The sequence below is a fragment of the Haliotis rubra genome, unplaced genomic scaffold (assembly GCF_003918875.1).
Source record: "Haliotis rubra isolate DU_JTF1 unplaced genomic scaffold, ASM391887v1 Scf89, whole genome shotgun sequence".
NCBI classification, from domain to species: Eukaryota; Metazoa; Mollusca; class Gastropoda; order Lepetellida; family Haliotidae; genus Haliotis; species Haliotis rubra.
This window is the reverse complement of record NW_025767623.1, coordinates 2,025,320-2,047,890: the sequence shown is the minus strand read 5'-3', so window position 1 is coordinate 2,047,890 and position 22,571 is coordinate 2,025,320. Positions and strand designations below refer to the sequence as shown.

The following is a 22,571-nucleotide window of genomic DNA, read 5'->3' as shown; positions in this document are numbered from 1 at the left end:
AGTAGAGTATGACATGCAGTATCTGTCAGTAGAGTATGACATGCAGTATCTAGTAGTAGAATATGACATGCAGTATCTGTCAGTAGAGTATGACATGCAGTATCTAGCAGTAGAATATGACATGCAGTATCTAGCAGTAGAATATGACATGCAGTATCAATCAGTAGAGTATGACATGCAGTATCTATCAGTAGAATATGACATGCAGTATCTAGCAGTAGAATATGACATGCAGTATCTAGCAGTAGAATATGACATGCAGTATCTAGCAGTAGAATAAACATAAAGTAGATAAAGTATCAATAAGTTGAATATCTCACACAGCTGACAGCCTCAAGTCCACTGTCTCCTCTTTTGCTGCCTCCAGCCAGAAACACTTGTGATTCACTGAAAAAGGAATAAAGGTCATGTACAGGAGGTAGGGAATAACAAGGTCATGTGCCATATATGGTCTGTAGTGAATAACAAGGTCATGTACAGGCGGTAGGGAATAACAAGGTCATGTGCCATATATGGTCTGTAGGGAATAACAAGGTCATGTACAGGCTGTAGGGAATAACAAGGTCATGTGCCATATATGGTCTGTAGGGAATAACAAGGTCATGTACAGGCTGTAGGGAATAACAAGGTCATGTGCCATATATGGTCTGTAGGGAATAACAAGGTCATGTACAGGCTGTAGGGAACAACAAAGTCATGTGCCATATATGGTCTGTAGTGAATAACAAGGTCATGTACAGGCTGTAGGGAACAACAAAGTCATGTGTCATATATGGTCTGTAGTGAATAACAAGGTCATGTACAGGCTGTAGGGAACAACAAAGTCATGTGCCATATATGGTCTGTAGGGAATAACAAGGTCATGTACAGGCTGTAGGGAATAACAAGGTCATGTGCCATATATGGTCTGTAGTGAATAACAAGGTCATGTACAGGCTGTAGGGAATAACAAGGTCATGTGCCATATATGGTCTGTAGGGAATAACAAGGTCATGTACAGGCTGTAGGGAACAACAAAGTCATGTGCCATATATGGTCTGTAGGGAATAACAAGGTCATGTACAGGCTGTAGGGAATAACAAGGTCATGTGCCATATATGGTCTGTAGTGAATAACAAGGTCATGTACAGGCTGTAGGGAATAACAAGGTCATGTGCCATATATGGTCTGTAGTGAATAACAAGGTCATGTACAGGCTGTAGGGAACAACAAAGTCATGTGTCATATATGGTCTGTAGGGAATAACAGTCATTAGAGACTGCAGGTAATATCCATGTCTTGTGTCATGTACAGACAGTACGATACAGGTCATGTGCCATGTACAGACAGTAGGACACAGGTCATGTGTCATGTAGACAGTACGATACAGGTCATGTGTCATGTACAGACAGTACGATACAGGTCATGTGCCATGTACAGACAGTAGGACACAGGTCATGTGTCAGCTAGACAATAGGACACAGGTCCACCCACCTGGACTTGTTCACCAACGCCTGTACCCGGGCCTCCAGTCTGTGTTTAAACTCCTGGTACTCCGCTATATTCTCCTTCTTGTGTTTGCTGTACACGCGGAGCAGCCCACCTCGCCTCTGCTTGTTTCTCAGGTCCTCACACCCACTGCGGTAGTTCCTCTCTGTTCAACAATTCAGGCATGACGTTCAGGCATGTAAAATAGTTTGAAATAGTATCAAACAAAGACCATACGCCATTTTCACTTGTAAATGTGAATGAGATGCATTGGTGACAGTGAATTCATCATTTATGCCATTATGTTATTCAAAGAAAGAAATTCATCAGGGATCAATTGTTTATTTAAAGCTGTTATTTACAGTGAAGCAGTTTATTCTAAATGGTAGTTCCTCGGCACAGTAGAATAACGCAGATGGTTCCTTGCACAACATAAACATAGCTCAGCTGCACTGTAGGTGCTCTGGACAGTAGGTCCCAATGCAGCATGTCCCCTGCACAATGGCTCAGATGCACAGCAGGTCCCCAAAACAGCACGTCTCTTGCAAAATAACGACCCTATCACAGTGCGTTCTCTGCACGATGTTCCCAATACAAATAGGTATGCATCCTCCAGAGTCATGCATGTCCACATGTCAATTCTAGATGCCATTTCAAGCCAAATATGAGTGGGTTATCATTTAGCATGTTTATAAGTCCATTTTCTTGGTCCAGGGCTTTGTTTTGTTTGTCTCCTGTGTGTTGTACATAATAATTTTCTAGCTCTATGACCATAGTCGCAACTCATTCATCACGATCACAATATACAAACCATTGTCAAACGTTTACTTAGGACAATCTAAACTAGTTTAAAAATATTAAAAACTATTTCAGAATTTCGGAATTGAGATCAGTAATATCATTTTAACCAAAACATCTGAGACTTCTATTCATTTGGATACACGATAACAATAATTTTTTCCGCTTTTTAAAAAGCGAGCCGTGTGCTGAATTTGCAGGTGAGGGTACACAATACGTCACTTCCGGAAAATATGCAAATGACTTTATAGTTGTTTGCAGGATTACTCTTGACGAAGTAAGTTTTGATTCATGCAAGATGCAATGGTGGTAGAGGTCATATAAGTTTCAAAATGTTCCAGAACTCACAGCAAAGATGAATACTTTAACATTTCTAAAATTAGCCATGACATCCACTAAAATAAATCACTTTTTCAAATGCGATTAATTATTTTTACGTAATTTGCATATGTAAACAACCAACCCTGGGCGTGGTGTTTCTTCCCGAGAAACCTGTTTATTTACGGCTGTCAAGTAACCACCACGCTTGGTGATTTTAAGGGACGCTTTAATCACCCCGCGCCGTGTTTGCACCCAATCGAGTTGGTTCCACGGTGATTGAATTAATTAGGGTCAAGCGCTTCAGTTAGTACCGCGGAGCACACCCGTCTCGCGTCTACACGTTACGTCTCTGACTGATGACGGCAGTCTGTAAATAACCTTAACTAATCCAGACGAGCCAGTGATTAACGTTATGGGCATATGATGACATTAGTGGTGATCTGATGATCGATAATAATTGAAAATTGATTGGTTACCCTTTTCCGACTCGACAATCGATTGCAAACTTTCATAATGGATTGTCGGTAATAATTCTTACGAAAACAGTAATACCCAACTCAGACCACAAGACAACTGGCAGTTGCCTATAAGTATAATGTCTATCCACATTATTCCCAGAAATCATAATCATATTGTGTCTACTCACGCCTCTAAATGAAGTGTAGTTGACAGAAAATGGATTCGTATATATATATTTTTTTGCTAAATGTCATATTATTGGAGTTGGCGATCACAACAAACTGTCATGTGTATTTGCAAATTTGATGTCTTCACTGACAAAGTCGTTTTCTCTTTATACTTGTGGGAAATGATATGATGTCTAGAAAATAAAGTTTGACGAAAGTGTTACCCGCAGATAAGCCAACCACCTTCTACAGGCTGCCTTGGTCGGTCTTCACAATTCGGCTTATCTATGGTAACATTACCTTTCTTTGAAATGACTTTAATGAGTTTAAATACTTAAAACTTGACCTTCGAGGTAAAGCAAGCAGACAGTCACTTCTTGTGCCTTTCCCTCAGCGATTAACGCCTTCCAAACACAGTCACATTACCCCAGTTCTAAAGCAGCTCCACTGGTTACCTGTGAGAGCCAGGATTCAATTCAAGACACTCTGCCTCACATACAAGTCCCTTCACGGCCAGGCTCCACCCTACATTGGAGATCAGGGCCCACTTGCACAGAACAATCTTAGCGCTACAATTATTGTAAATCCTTAAGATCGCGATCTTAGGCTTCGGTTACAATCGCCATCTACTTGCACAAAACAATTGTAGGCTAAGATTATTGTAAGTTACAATCGAAACTTACAGTTGGTCCGGACCAATTGTAAGGAGCTAAGATCATTTTAGTCATTTTAGAAATGGCATTCAAATTAGTGTCTGTTTCACGCAAATAATCAGCTTTACGTTTGGAGATTGCATTTATATTGCATGAAACTGTGTGGTTCGCCTCGACATTTCAACACACGGAGAATGCACAACCGATTAACGTCGGATACATTGTTATTTACTGTAGTGGAACACATAACTATCGAGTCGATATCACAAAGTACTATTCCCACCCGATTCAATGTTGGAATAAGTGTGAAACAACATACCTTCTTGATAAGCAAAGAAAGGATAATAGCGAATGGTGTCCGCGTGCGATTAACAATGGCCTTGACCTTTTCATTAACTCAAGAGCAGATAATTTTACTTTATACGCAAGATGGGAGTGGTTTCCCTTGGCATATGCCGTTGCCGTACAGTCTCTCATGCCCAATTGCAGAGCTCAACATACTGATATCTCTTTTCGGTCATGGAGTGATTTTGTCTTAGTTTATCATTAAAGTAATCTACAATTAGATACAACAATGTGCAAAATCAAGTTTCTTTCTCATCCATTAATCTAAATTTGATTATGCAATTTAAATATATACAACTAGTCATCAAATAGGGATATACACAAGATGGGGTAAGAATTTCACTTTAAGAAAAATATTTATCAACGCACTTGGGTTAAATAATTAATATACTGTGTTTACGTATTTAATAACTACTCTCTTGAAATATTATTTAATGCACGTATTTCCCTGCCAAGCATTCTTCACAACACTTCTGTAGCCATTGTTTTATTGTATTTTATTCTAGGTTATATTTAGGATTTTACCCTCCCCCTCCCCCTCAACAGCTGCGTATTAAACAACGTCTCATTGACAACCATTGGCAAATCATACATTTAGGTGTTATATCATAAGGAAATACTGTTTATATTTGTTATTTTAAGTTCATAATTAAGTCACTAAATCTAGATCCAAATTTATTCATGTATTTTTTCGTATTTCAGTATTTTCATAAAACATGTAACGTAATCGGTTCCTTCTAAGATTTCTGGGACTTTTTCATGAAAATTCTGCAAGGTGCGATTGAGGGAGGTATGTATTGTGTGCTGGGACCAGTATCACTTTTTATTTGCGCAGCATGCTATGCGCACTTTGAGACAACTGTAGATGGGAGTCGAGTTTAAGAAATTCGTACTTCCACCGTTGAAGAGTTCGATCTTAACTAAGATCGCGATCTTAAATACACGCCGTCTTACAATTGCTCTAAGATCGGCTTTGTGCAAGTGGATTAGGGCAAATGTATGGCGATTGTAAAGTTGATTGTAGGGGCCTAAGATTGATTGTAACTAAGGTTGTTCTGTGCAAGTGGTCCCTGATCAATCCCTACAGTCCATTGTGCGAACTTCGCTCACAGCAGCATAACCTTCTGATAGTGCCGAACTACAAACTTAAAACCTTTGGATACAGAACTTTCTCCTACACTTCCCCTGTCTTGTGGAACTCTCTCCCCTTTGACCTCAAACACTCTGAATCTCTGGACACTTTTAAATCAAATCTCAAAACCTACCTCTTTGCTAAATATTATCCTCAATAGCCTTTATTGTTTATGTATTATGCACCTATTCATTGTAGTTTTCTTGCTTTGTATATATAACATATTTATTTTAAGGTACTTATGTAGCGCCAAGAGCATGCTTCTGAGCGTGGATATGTGCACGTTATAAATATGCACTATTATTATTATTTATTATTTATTTACGTATCCATATTTACGTATCTCAATAAGTAGTAATAGTAGAACAGTAGTACCCAGGTGCACAAGTCTGAGGGGAGGTTTCATTCCCCTTGGTTGAATGTTCTTGATTCACTTTTCTAGTCAGTCACCGGCATTTAGTCATGTAGTGGTTTATGACATCTGACAAGATCTGTTGTTTATTGAATGGTTGGTAATTGATGCTGTTGATGGTAACTAATAAACCATAAAAGAACAAAAATAATTTCTTTTCTTTTGTGTGCCTGTACATGTTCAACCATCTGTCTCTGAACAGTACTTGCTTACCTTAAGAAGTCTGAGATAATAACAAACACATGACCTTGTGTAATATTTTTCATTTAGAGGGTATTATTGTGGTTTAATTTAACCGATTATTAATCGATGATTGATCGGTTGGGCCAATCCGGGTTGTAACCGATAATCGATTATGAAATCACAACCGATTCCCACCACTAGATGACATGCATCAACCAAGTCAGTGAGCCTGACCACCCCAACCCATAAGTTGTCTCTTGCTCGAAATTAATCCAGTTATGAAGCTCAGACAAATATTTTCAGAGAGGTTCAAAGCTTTTATCAACTCATCTAAGTTCTAATTCAAACGGCATTGCTGTTGTTTTCAACTTGCTGACAACTTATTGCAAGGACAAGGAGGCAGTGTTATTTTTAGACACACACCCTGCTGAGTGTTTCATGCTGACATGATGTGCTGTGTTACTTTGATACAGTGTGGTCTCACTAGTCGCATTTTGTAAGTACCCATGAAGATCCGGGTTAGAATTGGTCTTCAGTAACCCATGCTTGTTGTAAGAGGCGACTAATGGGATTGGGCGGTCAGACTCGATGACCTGGTTGACCCATGTCATCACATGCCAATTGTGCAGATCAATGCTCATGCTGTTGATCACTAGATTGTCTGGTCCAGACTTGATTATTTACAGGCCACCGCCATATAGCTGGAATACTGCTAAACCAACCATCCATGCATGGGCGGATCTAGGAATTTTAGAGGGGGGGGAGGTTGGGGTGTTCAGAGGTTTGAACCCCCTTGGCTTCGCCAACGCAAATCTTCAATAAGGTCTCAAGTCATTTCCGGGTTGGGAGGTGGGGGGTGGGGGTTTTCGACGTGCAGTGTTATTTTGATAAAGTGTGATCTCAATGCCTCCTGACCCGTGAAGATCCTGGATAGAATAGGTCTTCAGCAACCCATGTGCTTGCCATAAAAGGCGACTATGCTTGTCGTAAGAGGCGACTAACGGGATCGGGGGGTCAGTTTCTCTGACTTGGTTGACACATGTCATCGGTTCCCAATTGGGCAGATCGATGCTCATGCTGTTGATGACTGGATTGTCTGGTCCAGACTCGATTATTTACAGACCGCCGCCATATAGCTGAAATATTGCTCAGTGCGGCGTAAAACTAAACTCACTCACTCACTCAATGCCTCCTATTGTGAGAGCGAAATGTGACCATTAAGTATCTTGACCATGGCAATTTGACAATTTCTCTGTCTGTCAGGGATTAAATCTCAAATCTCAAATATCATTATCTGATGAACCAGGTCATCTTCTATGGTAATCATCCCCATAGAGCCCATTTGAAAGAAGTACAGCAATTTGATTTGAGATCACATGGGGTGAATTCTTGTTCCACAAGGGGTGGCAAGGGTTAAAAATAGGCTTGAGTCAGCAAGCGGACACTCTTGCCTCAGGATGCGCCTACTGAGGTATTTATATGTAACTAAGACGGAAATTTGAAAGATGAAAATATGTGTCTTAAAAAACATCCTCAAAATAACCAAACATATTGTGATTTGCATTTATAAGTGTTTCATATTGTTTCACCTCTACTGCCGATGACAAGTTAATCCCAAATCTAGTCTCATATATTTCAGACTTTCTACCAACAACATGAACAGATGCTCTATACACACCTGTTTGGATTATCTCCCTTTCAAGTCTGTTCAGATCCTTCTCGATATGGACGGTGTCGGAACGACACTGGCTAACCTCCCTTGTCAGCTGAACTCGTCGCTCTGCTAAAGCCTCCTGCTCATCGCTGTATGGCGTTCTGTCTGAGGTGTTCTTCAGGTGTCGCTTGTCTCGACTGAGTTAATGGTTAAGGTGGCAACAGTTGATGATCATTCAGTGATGTTGAACTCAAAGTGGTTCAAACATTGTCAAAAAGTTGCCAGAATCCTGGATACATGTGTTATGAAAAGGTTTCAACACTAATAACTAGGCTGTACTTGTATTCATTTTATCTTCTATTACATAAATTTTACTTTTATCGGGATGTTTACCGTGGTCAGCTATGTGATAAATACATGCATTTAATCTACATTTCTTCATTTTGACAAATATTACTATAGTGAGTGAGTTAATATTTAACGTCACATCGGCAATATCTCAGCCATATCGTGACGAAAATAATTTATACAATATAAAGAGATTACTATAGCGATAGTTACCATGGTCAACTGTGTGATAAATGCATCTGTCATACAAATTATCTAATTCGATAAATATGACAGAAGGGATGTTTACTATAGACCACTAGGTGATAAATACATCTGTATAATTTGTTTTATCTTGTCTTCCACAAATATTAATATTGGGGTGTTTACCAAGGTCAGCTAGGTGAGCACAGAGCTCAGGTCACGAATCAGTTGAAGTTAAGCAACGTCGAGCTCAAAAAGTCCTTGGATGGGTGACCGTGTTTGGCAGCTTGACTCCTGAGAGTTTCTAGGACTTCAGTCCTGCCCCACAACGAAGCACAAGTGATACATGTGGTCTCACCTTAGGCAAGTGAGTTTGTTCAAAATTGCCTCTGTTCACCCAGCAGAAAATGGCTACCCGGTTGGAGGAAGTCATGTGACTACAACCTTCTAGCACCGCACAGACATTATTATTAAATACATGTTTGTTTATTTGTTTGTTATTTTACACCGCACTCGGCAATATTCATGGGAGAATTACATGTGTTTTACACGGTTGACGAGTAGGATACAGAGACAAATTTCCTTTGACTTTCTTCACAGTCCTGTAAACAAGAAACAACAAGTTGATAACAGGATGCCACACAAGAGACAGCATTGTCAATTAAACCAGAAATACAATTATTTTGATACATCTTCAAATGTCAAATGTAACACCCAGACTTTTGAACCTGCACAATGGCAACTAAAATTTCAACACGTATGTATCTCCCGTTCTTCCCGCTATTGCTCTTTGAATGCAAAACAAATTTCCCTTGCGGGACAATAACGTTTATCTTATCTTATCTTATCTTATCTTATCTTATCTTATATCTCTCCTATGCTTCAGTCACTTCACTCGCTTCCCATCTCTGCAAGAATCACCTTCAAACTCCTCGCCCTCACTCATGACTGTCTCTACAATAAAAACTTTCCATCCTATCTCAAAGAACTTATCTCCCCTTACTCACCTCAGTGGAATCTCAGATCCTCCAGTGACTCTCTCTTGACTCAACCAAATCACTAAACGGACTTTTTAAATGTGCCTTCTCTTTCATCAGCCCACAACTCTGGAACTCGCTTCCCCAAAACCTCAGAAATACAACCACTAAAGACACCTATAAATCACAGCTTAGGACTCACCTATTTCTATCTGTGTACCAGTAGATAATCATTCTCTGTTATATGTATATATGTTCAGTTTTATCACTGTATTAGCGCCACTGAGCATCTGTAAGGTATACTAACTGAACGCCCCTGTGTTACATGCTAGGGAATACGATTCACAGTGTCAAAGCATAATTTGAAAGACTTACTGCACCGAGTGGACATGGCTGAGGATGAACTTCCACACCTCCACTGTCGAGCCACGGCAGATGCTGAAACAGTTACAGCAGAGTTTCAGATTCATTCGGTTTCTAGGACCCTCACAAGAGGTGTCCAGTTGGGGTGTAAGGATGCAGTGATACCTAAGGCAATATGCAATCCGATAATATGGATGTAATTTGACTGTTATCCTCATACACTACTTTTGATTTAATTAGTTCATATTCTCTCCCTTTCAGCACGTGAATCACAGCCCTGAATAATTTGTTTTAAACTTTCAGTTAGCAAAGAGGGAGACAAAACATCAACTTGGAGTTACTGTGCGGATTCTTCTATCAATAGCTAATTAGAAAATTCTAGAGAATCATGAACAGGTTCTTAAACAGTTCCTGTTATCATTCACATGCTTTTACATAAATATGATACATAATGTCATAAATCGTATGTATTATGATTTAATAGTTCAGTGTGTGAAATAGCCATCGGCCCACTAGCCTGTGGCCAGTAAACATACAGTCAGGCCAGTAAATCTCCTCTGTCACTGGAACGAATGGCTAGTGAATTTTCATGGGGTCATTGTGTAAATATATCACTCACTGTGACTTCTTCGGTTGAAATACACAACATAACAGGCTATAGATGGCTAGATCTGAGGGCTGTTCACCATATTAGGGACCATGGGCCTGGACTTGGTTTTGGGCCGAGCATGGTATGAGTGGATCAAGTGCATACAGGGCCTGTACGTCTCACGATGTGCTACTACCGGTACTAAGCTGGGCCCCGTTCCTCAAAGCGATCGTAGCGCTAAGGTGATCGTAACTCCCATACTTTAACATAGACTTACGTCTGTCGTAGCGCTACGATCGCTTTGAGGAACGGGGCCCAGGTTCTGACTCCCTTTCCGTGCACCAACTTACAATATGTGAGACAGGGTCCAGCTTACTTCCAGTATCAGATTTCCGCTGATAAGCGTATATTCAAGAACCAGGGGCCTTATTCTCGAAACGTTCGTAGCCCTAAGAATTCTTAACTTTGAACGTAGCCAATGTGTTAAGAATGGGCTTAAGAAGTTCGTAGGACTTAAGAAGTTTCGAGAATAGCTAGCCTGTTCTGGTTCCAAATTGCGAGACCGACAAATACGACTTGACTAAACCAGACCAAGTGTACAACCATGCTTGGCTGTCACAGTTGTTGACAGTCATAAAAGGTGGTTAAGATCAGAAATTTGTTATTCCTGCAAGGATTATCGGTTTCTTACTGTCAACTGACAACCATGAGACTATTCAAAAAGTATACAGGGCTCCAGATAATTTTTCGTGATCAGGAGTATGTACTCCTTATTTTTTTTTCAATATAGGTGAGGTGAGGTGAAATTGGGTTTAACGTCGTGCTTGAGAATATTTTGCTCATATGACGACGTGCATGCGTGTGTATGTGTGGCTGCTTGTACTAGCCCAGACTTAAGCTGGTTTTATAGTGCTAGCCCACTGAGATACCATGCCGCAGTGAAGCATGAATACCCCACTCAGACACAAGCAAGCAATGTTGTGCATATATGAAATGAAACACGAGATTACTGATACTCCATTAAATTCCATTCAGTACTCTAAATGTACTCTTATTGTTTTCCAGTATTCCTATATTGAAAAGACCGCCTCCGCGGTGTAGTGGTTAGAGCGTCGCAGGTTCGATCTCCGGCCAAGTCATACCAAAAGACGTTAAAATATGGTAGTTATTGGTCCCTGCCTGGCGCGCTCAACATTAATGGTTAAAACAAGGACTGGACGGCTCAGAGTCAGTATAATGTGTATGAGAGGGGTATTCATGCTTAACTGGTATCTCAGTGAGCTGGTGCTAATACAAACCAGCTTAAGTCTAGGCTAGTACAAGCAGCCACACATACACACGCATGAATGTCATCATACAAGCGAAATAATCTTAAGTATGATGTTAAACCCCATTTCACCTAACCTCACCTCTTACACACATTACAAGAAGCATGGATTGCTGAAGACAAATTCTAACCAGGATCTTCACGGGTCTGCAGGGCAAGGTAAAAGCCTGGGGGGTGTTACGTACCCTCTGATATCATCTGGTGAAGGCAGATTAGTCCCTGGGGGTGGAGCGAAGTGCATTTCCTGTGTCAGCCATGTGTGAAGTTTGTGAGGTATATCCTTATCTGACATTTTCCCCACACCTGAAACAAAGTAAATTATTCAAAAGACTTGAGATTATTCTTACAAAACACTTGACAGTTTTCCATGGCATTGTATGGCAATTTACGTTTCCATTAACAAACAAAAACAAACTGGACATGCTAACGAAAAAAAGATGAAGAATCAATGGTTTTGACTGGTTGACAATAAATAGGTTTGGGCTAGTGCTGAATCACTGTGTTCAATGTGTTTTCCAAACTGAAATTCAACCAACTCCCACTGTGATTCATATGCTACCATTTGAGGATTTAGGTTTCAGAATCCACTTAAAAATGAATATTATTGCTATGTTGTAGTATGAAGTGTCATATATTTTGCAATATACTGACACCTATTTCTTTCAAACTATGTCACAACATACTTTAGGCTCTTACCGAAGGACATATCAGAGATCAGTAGAAAGCGTATTTTTTAAGAGCGTGTAAAGAAAAAACAGTAACGAGAAAAAACATTAAATATGAATAGACCAATGAATCACAACTAACAAATTGACAACATTAATAAAATAATACAAGTTATCAGCCATTTGCACTTTGATTACCTGAAAATACATTAATTCATGCTACAGACATGTGATGATGATCAAAAGAATTGCCATCTGCTAAAACATGACAAGCTCCCTTTACAATACAGTGAGTGAGTGAGTGAGTTTAGTTTTACGCCGCTTTTACCAATATTCCAGCAATATCCCGGCTGGTGACACCAGAAATGGGCTTTACACATTGTACCCACGTGGGGAATCAAACCCGGGTCCTTGGGGTCACGAGCAAAGGCTTTAACATGTTTAACCACTAGGTTACCCTACCACCCCAATACATAGTGAGGTGAGGTGGTACTGAGTTATAACAAAACTGAAAATCTTTGTCCAGTACAGAAAAAAATACTGTTATTGGGTATGACACAGTAAGAGTCCTTTATTTTCTGACCCTAGTATCATGACTGCAAATAGATACCACTCGATCATTACATGACATGGTTTATCTCATTACTCAAAATGTCCAACACAGATGTATGAAAGATGTTGTCTTTGCGATAGCTACATTTTCACAATTAAAAAATGTAAAGTAAACAAATAGGAAACTTCAAGGTTGTTTACAGTAAAGTGAAGTGAGTGAGTGAGTGAGTGAGCATGGATTTACGTTGCTAATTTAGCAATATTCCAGCAAAATCATAGAAGTAATACTCTTGATGTTAAAGCGTCACTGGATATTTTTATGCATGTGTTGTATCTCTGATCTACTATCGGGATGTGGCGAGTGAGAATGGTTTGACTTAGCAATATTCCAGTAATATATTAGTCGGAGGACACCAGAAATACGCTCCATACGTTGTACACATGTATCCGGGGTTTCAGCCTGACGAGGGAACAAGTTAACCACCAGGCAGCATGAGGACCCTTAACACAAGCAAGTGATTTTGTCCACAGATGACAACAACAATGTCAATTTCTCCATCTGAGAGTTGCAGTTATCCTACACTGTAACACCCTACACAGAGAACAACCCTAGCCTAGGCTAGACAGTCGCTGTCACTAGCGCTGAAGGGGTTGTTGTCAGCAATTCCTCCTCCCACCCCCCACCCCCACACCCCCCATATTGTTTATAATCATTATATGCCTAAGAATATACGCCTAAACAGCCTATGCTTAACCCTAACCCCAAACCTAACCCCAAACCCTCGAAATAATCCTAATAAATAGAATACATTTCAAGCGGGGGTTATGGGCGGAACTCTTACCGCAACAACTACATTACGGTTTCGGTTTTGGATCATGGAATATGGACTCGTCTGCCTTTTAGGGTACCGGGTACGTTTCTGTATTTTGACTTCGTTAAGGGTACATATCTGTATACAGTACCTGGGGTACCTGTGCCGACAACGACCCCTTCAGCGTCACTAGCTCAGTAGCTGACTAAAACAGGTTGGGGAAACCTACGGATCGGCCTATAATAGGCCAAACGGGATATAATAGGCCGATCCGCCTATTTTGCTATAGGCCGATCGGCCTATAATTATGATATTTATCAAATAAATTTGAAGTGGTGCATTTCCGCATGAGGATATTAACATCATTCAAGTTTTGATGTCCTAAGGTTTTCATTCAAACCCTTTTTGAGCATTTTCATCACATAATAAAGGAGTTTGGAAATTGCTAATTAAATATAAGACTGTAATAGTTTTGACAATTTTCACTGAAAATTAATGATATAGATATTCAGTTTTAGTTGTCAAAATGAAAATCTATGCAAAATTGTGTTCTTAAATGAAACATCTTTTCCTGAACATTATATAAATTTCCATTTTGTCCAAAAACTTATTTTTTTCAAGCTGAGGAGGTCCATTAACTATTCATCTCTATGATCTAATAAAACCATTTCGTGCGGAAATTGATGGTTTGTGAAATGTTAATAATAATGGTCAAATATAGCCTGATCGGCCTATAGTAAAATAGGCAGAACGGCCTATAATATCCCGTTCGGCCTTTTATAGGCCGATCCGTAGGTTTCCCCAACCTGTAAAAGACTAGTGTCACTGTCAGTGTCGCACTCTCAGTCTCAGTGAATCTGGTGTTGGCCGAAATTCACCCGTCATTAGAAACTTTCTGTTCTGAATATAATTAACAATATGCACTATCAATAAATAAAACACATAACCAGAAGAACGAACCATGCACCTTGAATTCACAGATAAATTCTCGGTCTTCAGTAAATAAACTTCTGAATTGCCGCCATCTTTTTTGAAACTGACTTCCGGTAGTCCGGAATTTATTTTAACGCAGATTAACCGAAAGGAACCAGAACGTTAACTTCTCCGTTTTTGCAGTGTTTAAAGTGGTCACGTTCTTCTACACCCTCCACGCTCGATATTGTGGATAGATGTAATTTAAGATATTCAAGAGCATTTTATATATCATATTGTGAATACGTTATCGAGTCTCCTCTTCATACATATATTTTGGACTACGGGCCTCTTTACAAAAACGAAAGCGGCATTTTACGCAGCATTTAGCAATATTCCAGCAATATCTTCGCGGGGGCACCACAAATTAGTCTTGCTCCAATCGAACCCGGGTCTTCGGCGTGACGGGCGAACGCTTTAACCACTGGGCTACCCAATGGTCCCTTCAAAACGGAGAAGCACACGCTGAGAATGGTGATTTAGTAGAATGGCAAAAAATATGTAAATGTTGTAGGTAATAATAATGATATCAATATTAATATTGGTAGATAAAAAAACACACAACAAAACATACCAGAGAGATCATGGTTGATTACAAACTAAGCTGAAGAACAAAAGAAACGTTACCTCTCTGATGATATCATCATAAATTTAGTTTTCGAATAAATAAATCTAAGTTAGGTTAGCGATATCGATATCATATAATATCCTGTAAATCATTAAAAAGTGCATTTTTAAAAATAAAAATCGCAGAGTACGAGACTTCTAATGGGTATCGTAGGCATCTTTGAAAATGTATTATAGTCCGTTTGGCTCTAAAAGCTTGCACAGTTCACTGTTTGTTACGAGGGAGGAGTGCAAAGAGAGGAACAGCCAGGTGTGCGATAAAGGAAGGAGACGGCACAGCACAGGTAAATGAATCAATGACTTTGTCGGCATTTGTACATGTGCCACGCGTACACATGGCTGTTCCTCTATTTTTGCACTACACCCTCGTAACAAATAGTGAACTGTCAAAATTTTAATGATAGTTTGTTAAACAACTTTTTTTTATTTTTAGGACATACATTCTGCAAAAAACTCACAGAGCTGGTCTGATGTTTTGATTATGAACAGCGTTACATTGAGCATTATTTGTTTAGTAGTTTTCGAGTTAGATTGCAATTCATCGGTCCGCTTTTGAGCCAAACAGACTGTATAACCAATGTATTTTCCCACAAATTATCCAAACATAGATTACTTTGTACACAACTGTAGGAATGACTGATGGTTAAATATACATACTCAAACATATCAAAACTTCTTTAAATTTTCATTTATTTAAATTATCATTATTTAAATAAGGAAGCTAAGAATGCTTTCATTGGTCCAGACTCGATTATTGACAGGTCGCCATGCATAGCCGGAATATTTATGAGTGCGGCGTTAAACAACAAACGAACAAATACAATTGAATAGGAAAGCATTATAAATCACATTTCTCAAATGATCACAAAAAAGTATTTAAAGCCCTAATAAAAAATCTTCCAATTCAGAATAAATGGAATGGAGTCTTAAGTCTCATAAAAACATTTGTCTCAAACCAGAGAGTGTAAAATATAGTTTATTATATTCTCTCTGCTCAAACTGAACTAAATGTGTGAATGATATAATCGTTCTTTAAGCACACGATGTTGAGAATATTTACATTGATACACATATACGCAGACATCATGTAAAGTAGATTTATGCAGGTAGAAAATTTAGCAGTCTCCGAACTCTAAACAAGACGTGTTCGAAATTCTACACCGTAAAGAGCCTATGGAAATAGCCCTCCTAAACTCCTTACAGTGTTATCGAGTTCCCAACACCCGAGAATAATAGCAAGCAATGAAGTGGAGCTTGTTCCGACAACAATAGCAGCCACGGTTGGTCATGTGACGCTGTCTCCCCTAGCAACGCGACGCGATTGTCAGCCGAGAGGCACGCAAAGTGTCAGTCATTCGCAGACTGTAAACAATCCAGGAGCTCTCACATTATTTCACTGACACCCAGCAAGAGCAAAACTCGCCAGATATCAGAATGGAACGGGCCGAAGACAACCCGCCATTTCGTAGCATGGTCCGAGCGAGCGGACTCGGCGAGATCTGGACCCACACAACCGATCAGGTTAAATTTAACCAGTTTGGGTGGCGATGCACCACTAAAGAAAATTCGTTTGCTAATGGGACCTTGATAGGGAATTGGAACGAGGACAAATTTGATATTAAGAAAGAGCGTCAGTCGAAGAGTTTGCCGTCACAGGTGAGTTATATTAGAAAATGCCACCGCCGCCTTGTATTTGCCAAAAATGAATGGCAGCTAGCTAGATCAGACATCCATAAAATATAACAAATAGATCTAATGAAATAAATAAATAAAAACCAACTGAACATAAAACAAAGGAGATAAATAACAGTTAACATATATCTGAACAGCAAACCTGCAATAAATTCATAAAACTGATTTGCAGATTAAAAATTTAAAAAATTATTATGTAGTTAGTGAAAACGGAAATAATTTTAATCTCCGTCAAGGCTATCTCAATATGCATAATGTTTATATCATTTGTACGTTGTTGTTAACGCCACAGTCAGCAATATTCCGGCTAATATGGCGGTGGTATGTAAATAATCGTGCCAGGACAGACAATCAGGTGAATGACAGATCGTGATCCACGTATTTGTGACACGATATCATGCATCATCCAAGACATCGAGTCTGCCTGTCTTCCCGATCCCGTTAGTTGCCTCTTGCGACATGCATCGGTTGCTAAAATAATTTTGGAAAATCGTGTTACACACATCCTCAGTGCCTGATGCCTGAAATTTAAAAAAATAGAACAGAAATATTGGGGTATCTATATCAATAGTGAAATTAAGATGTGGATCCATTCCATAAATGTGAGGGATTGAGTGAGGTTAGTTTTACGCCGCTTTTAGCAATATTCCAGCAATATTAAGCCGGTGGACACCAGAAATGGGCTTCACACATTGTGCCCAAGCTGGGAATCAAACCAGAGTCTTTCAGGTACTGTCAGAGACAAAGCGTAAGCCAACGTCATACTAAAAAATATTCCGTCTGTATGACGGTGACCTATAAATAATTGAAGCTGGGCCAAGCAACCCAGTGATAGATGTTGTCTTGAAGCTGACGTATTGGATCTCCCCTTCCGACCAGCCCCGTGAAGATCCGGTTAGAACTGGTCTTCAGTAACCCACGCTTGTGGTATGGGGCGACTAACGGGATCGGGTGGTCAGGCTCGCTGACTTGGTTGAGACATTTCATCGTATCTTATAGATCGATGCTCATGATGTCACTGGATTGTCTGGTCCAGACTCGATTATGTACGTTTGTATGTCCATCAAATTTGTATAGGTTCAGTATGTTTTATTTTTCTTGTCAGTACAACCACTTCTTCGAGTCTACCTACGATTCAAGCTACAACGTACAGCCGCATGAGGTTGCGCAGGATCTCAAACATCTTAAAGGTGAGAACCGACTAGGTTTGCAACGATTCACCCAGACCTCGATTCTATTCGATTTTCGATATTGGACCCTCGATTCGATCATTTTCGATTCGATTCATCCTACAAGTAAAACATCAGATTTCATTTTACTCTCAGAGTCGTCTTCTTTAGCGTGAAATCCATCGTCAACCTGTCGATGTCTACTAAGAACAATTCTCAATGGATAGTTAGCCCGGCGTCAACCAATCACGTTTTGCCTTATTTCAGCGCTCCAAAAGTCGAGTTGGAATCAAAATTACGTTCTGGCAGTGTGGAAATAATAGAAATATTTATTCAAATATCGAATCGAAAGAGTGATAATACTTATCGAAAATCTAAACTATAAGGTGTCAGCCCGAGTACCGGCCGACTATCAGCACACCATATGAAGTGAGTGTTTGTTCTGTAACGCTGTACTCAACAATTTTCAAGCTATATGGCGGGGAAGGGTGTACTAACAGTACACAGTAATTTCAAATTCACAACATATTTGAGGAGGGATCGGCGGGTTTGGGAACGTACTGTTCATATACTTGTTCACAAGCACCAAACTTAACTTCTTGTTCGACATTCCGGATGTCCTAATTATTTTTGTTTTATTTGGTAATAACATTACTGTCGTGTGAGATGACTCCCACACGTGACCAACAGGCTTATCAACACGTGACCTGACTCCTTGCGACGCCATTCGACATCATTACTCAACCAAGTGACATTATGACGCTACAATGTGACATACAATGTGACATTATGACACCCCACCACTGCGTGACACATCATCACTCCACCACCAGTGACATTATGACCTCATCGTGTGCACCACTATGACAAAGTGACATTATGACGCCATTATGTGACATGACGACATGACGCCATCATGTGATCATCGCCACCAATGTGACATTATCACTCCACAATTGACATTATGACCATTATGTCCACTATGACGCTATGACGCCATCATGTGACATGACACCACTGCGTGATATTACGACGCCATTAGTGACATTCTGACCATTACCATCTGACACTATGACGCCACCACGTGACACAATGACGCCACCATGTGGCATTATGACGCCATCATGTGGCATTATGACGACGCCTTTGCCTTGTTCTTGCAGCCCGACACCCACACGCCTTCCCCGGTCACCAGCCTGAACTTGACCGCCCCAGTCTCAAGGCCATCTACAACAGCTGGGAAACGACAACACGCGCCTCCTATGTACACCCGAACATCCGGGCACAGCCTTTGACAGGACCGGAAACGACAACTGCGCAAACTCAGTCATAATTTGAAATGTCTGATTCAATGGTTTCATCGTTAACTTCGTTATGTTGATTGTTAACCTGTTGTTGTTGTGGTAAACACGTAAAAAAAACAACTGTTGTGTAAACAATTTTGAATGAATTTGTATGATATATACTCATTTGTAACTTTGGGACATTTTAGTGACACAACAATCCATTGAATCGTGATATTTTTTGTCGATTAAGAGACAATCATTCGCCAATCAAATTTACCGGCAAGGATACAAACTTGGTTCCTATTTTGGACCAAATAGCTTGCACACAGTCACTGACAATGTAGATATGATAAGTTAGTATATTTAACTGACGTAGTATTCGCTGCTATGCTTCCCTGCTCAAAGTCAGTATTAAACTATGTCGATGTGATACATTGTGCACATACGATATGTTATACCATGTTAACCCGCTCGCAGTCAGTATTAGACGACGTAGATGTGATATATTGTATGCATATTATGTGTTATATTTTACCATATTAACCTGCACCCACTCAGTATTATGAGAAACCCAGTGTGTGATACGACGTGATATAGAATACCCCCAGATTACCTGCAGTAACTGCCCAGATCAGCAACACCAGAATTTCAACACAAACGAAATCGGCGCAAATCACAGAACCAGTTTCACCGATCTGGTTAGTTTAAAAATTATGAAGTTTGTCCCCCAAATCACTGTAATTTCAACTAATTTTTATTTTTTACTTCCCCACAGCCTATTTCAAATATAAAACCAATGAATCATCGATCAATAATAATTCATTTTAGCTTGAATATATTCATATATTCGGGGTTCTGGTGATAAACTATTGACACAACAGATGATCTTTTTTTCAACAGTGATACCTGGACAGACATGCTAATTATTATAACTTATTTGTGTGATAATGACTTGTTTAAGAAGCCATTTACCCAAGAAAAGTATTCCAATTTTCCGAACGTTTGATTTTATATTTGTGGATATCACACGTGGCAATAAACCTCAAACTCTACTAAACAAAACGATGTGTTTGAGGCATGTATGGATCTGTCTCCTAGTCACTTGTGTGTTTACTGTGAACAAGAGGTGCTGTGAACTCTTTTGGATTAACACATAACGAATCAAGGCTGCCTGTGATTTAACGCTCACGTATATAAATATTGCCCACAAGTTAAGGTTTCCCGATTTACGAGGTTTAAATATAGAGAAGTGAATATTGTGAACAAAAGGTGTTGTGACCTCGTTTGGATTAACACATAACGAATCAATGCTGCCTGTGACTTAACGCTCAAGTAAATATTGCCCGCATGTTGAGATTTCAAGATTTACGAGTTTTAAATATAGAGAAGTGAATATCTATACACGGGTTTTTTATCTTTGTTCTAACCACCTGTTCAGTATTATTCTCACATCTGTGTAATAAATTATTGTATTGTATATAAATACACACTTCCGCTATTGCATCTACTTGTGTTATTTGTGTTTTGGCAAAACAGTATTTTTTAATAGACATTAGCATTTTGAAAGTGGTCAAATGTAACACGGTATATATGGGATTACACTTTCGCAGTAAAGTATCGATTCTAATATCTCTGGTTGACACTCTCACAGTCCGGCACCTAATCGCCAGAACACAACGTCAGTCATCTAACCCACTAAGCCATCTAACCCACTCTGCCACAGTTTATGTGCTGGCTATTAGGTTCCTGATTCTGAGAGCGTGGGTTCGAATCCCAAATAGGACTCAACCTAAACAAAAGTTTACACGAAGCGACTTTGAAGCTATGACTGTTGGTAGCTCATGTTCACTGAAAGATTGGATCATTACAGTGAGTGAATGAGTATGTTTTTACGCCGCTTTTAGCAATATTCCAGCAATATCACGGCGGGGGACACCAGAAATGGGCTTCACACATTGTGCCCATGTGGGGATTCGAACCCGGGTTTTCGGCGTGACCAGCGAACGCTTTAACCACTAGGCTACCCCACCGCCCCTGGATCATTACAGGGTTAAGTGGGATGGTGGCGTAGCCTAGTTATTAAAAGGTTGTCATCTTAAGGATACCTCTTGCCACTTTAATATTTATTAATAATCGTCTTCTTCAGGGGTAACAGGCCTCTGGGTATCTTGTGTAGACGTGAGTGAGTGAGTTTAGTTTTGCGTCGCACTCAGCAATATTCCAACTATATGGCGGCGGTCTGTAAATAATCGAGTCTGGACCACACAATCCAGTGATCAACAGCATGAGCATTGATCTGCGCAATTGGGAACCGATGACATGTGTCAACCAGTGAGTGACTGATTCCCATTGATGAGTGTTTTCTCTCACGATCTTGACGAGATTTTACGTGCGTTTTCCGACATCTTCAGGTATTTATTAGTTAGGTAATGTGATAATAAATAGCTACGAGTTTGAAAATAATATATTTATGTATAAGTAATCGACTTTCCTTTTAAACTCTGTGTCTACGTTTAACTTCACGTTTTTTACTTTTCCTTCACACGCTTTTCAGCGAAATCATTTCAAATGTCACCAGATTTAGGGAAGCAAGGTTAAATTATATATACAAGTTCAGACAACTGGCAGACAACCCGTTCACTGAATCATGTTTGGACTCTTACGAATTCTGAGTGCGAGGTCATTGTAAACCTGTATTGTATCTATTGTGTTCACATCGTGAGTTGCTGGACCCGATAAGAGGCAGATATTCACTCCCATATCTGCAACCGATGTTAGTAAAAATACAACAAAAAATCTAATGTAAATGATAAAATCTTCTAGTCATTCAAATGGCTCAAAGTGAGTGAGTGAGTTTAGCAATATTCCAGCAATACCACTGCGGGGAACATCACCAATAGATTTCACACACTGTACCCATGCGGGGAATCGAACCCGGGTCTTTAACATGACGAGCGGACGCTTTAACCACTGGCTAAAACACCGTGTTCATCTACGAAGATGGAACTTTCATCTACCTATATGTTCATCTTCGTGGACGATTCTTTCATCGGCGTCTGACGTCTTCATCACCACGTACACAACACTGGAATTATTATTGCTGAAACACACCACTCTGGACCAGAAAATCCAGTGACGGACATCATGAGCATCGATGGTTGAGGGGCTGTTAGGTTTAACGTCGTATTCATGTGTATTGCACTTACATACAGGTAGCAATATATTCGCATCTGCGCATGTATGTGCGTGCACCTGCGGCTGTTGGTACTAGTCTGGATTAATGACATGTTTACAGTATTAAGTCACAAGTGACCGCCTCCGTGGTGTAGTGGTTAGAGCGTCCGCCCGGAGATCGGAAGGTCGCGGGTTCGATCCCCGACCGCGTCATAAAAATATTGTACTTGTTAATCCCTGCCTG

General features: G+C 39.9%; 2 protein-coding genes across 2 annotated transcripts in view; one reads left to right on the top strand and one right to left on the bottom strand.

Moving 5' to 3' along the window:
- The window catches only part of LOC124263575 (AUGMIN subunit 5-like), a 36,087-nt gene extending 21,660 nt beyond the window's left edge, over positions 1–14,427 (bottom strand). Inside the window, exons 1-7 of the mRNA XM_046698233.1 lie at positions 14,368–14,427; positions 11,564–11,681; positions 9,475–9,537; positions 8,692–8,724; positions 7,616–7,788; positions 1,474–1,633; positions 321–387 (exon numbers count right to left, since the gene is read on the bottom strand). Of these exons, the coding sequence (XP_046554189.1) occupies positions 321–387; positions 1,474–1,633; positions 7,616–7,788; positions 8,692–8,724; positions 9,475–9,537; positions 11,564–11,670 (603 nt within the window). The 5' untranslated portion in view covers positions 11,671–11,681; positions 14,368–14,427. The remainder of the gene's footprint in view (positions 1–320; positions 388–1,473; positions 1,634–7,615; positions 7,789–8,691; positions 8,725–9,474; positions 9,538–11,563; positions 11,682–14,367) is intronic.
- A 1,882-nt stretch (positions 14,428–16,309) lies between these two features.
- LOC124263615 (UPF0686 protein C11orf1 homolog) lies at positions 16,310–20,656 on the top strand. Its single transcript, XM_046698266.1, has 3 exons — positions 16,310–16,662; positions 17,804–17,888; positions 19,031–20,656. The coding sequence occupies exons 1-3, from the start codon at positions 16,441–16,443 to the stop codon at positions 19,198–19,200; spliced, it is 477 nt and encodes a 158-aa protein (XP_046554222.1). The 5' UTR covers positions 16,310–16,440; the 3' UTR covers positions 19,201–20,656.
- The last annotated feature ends 1,915 nt before the right edge of the window (positions 20,657–22,571 follow it).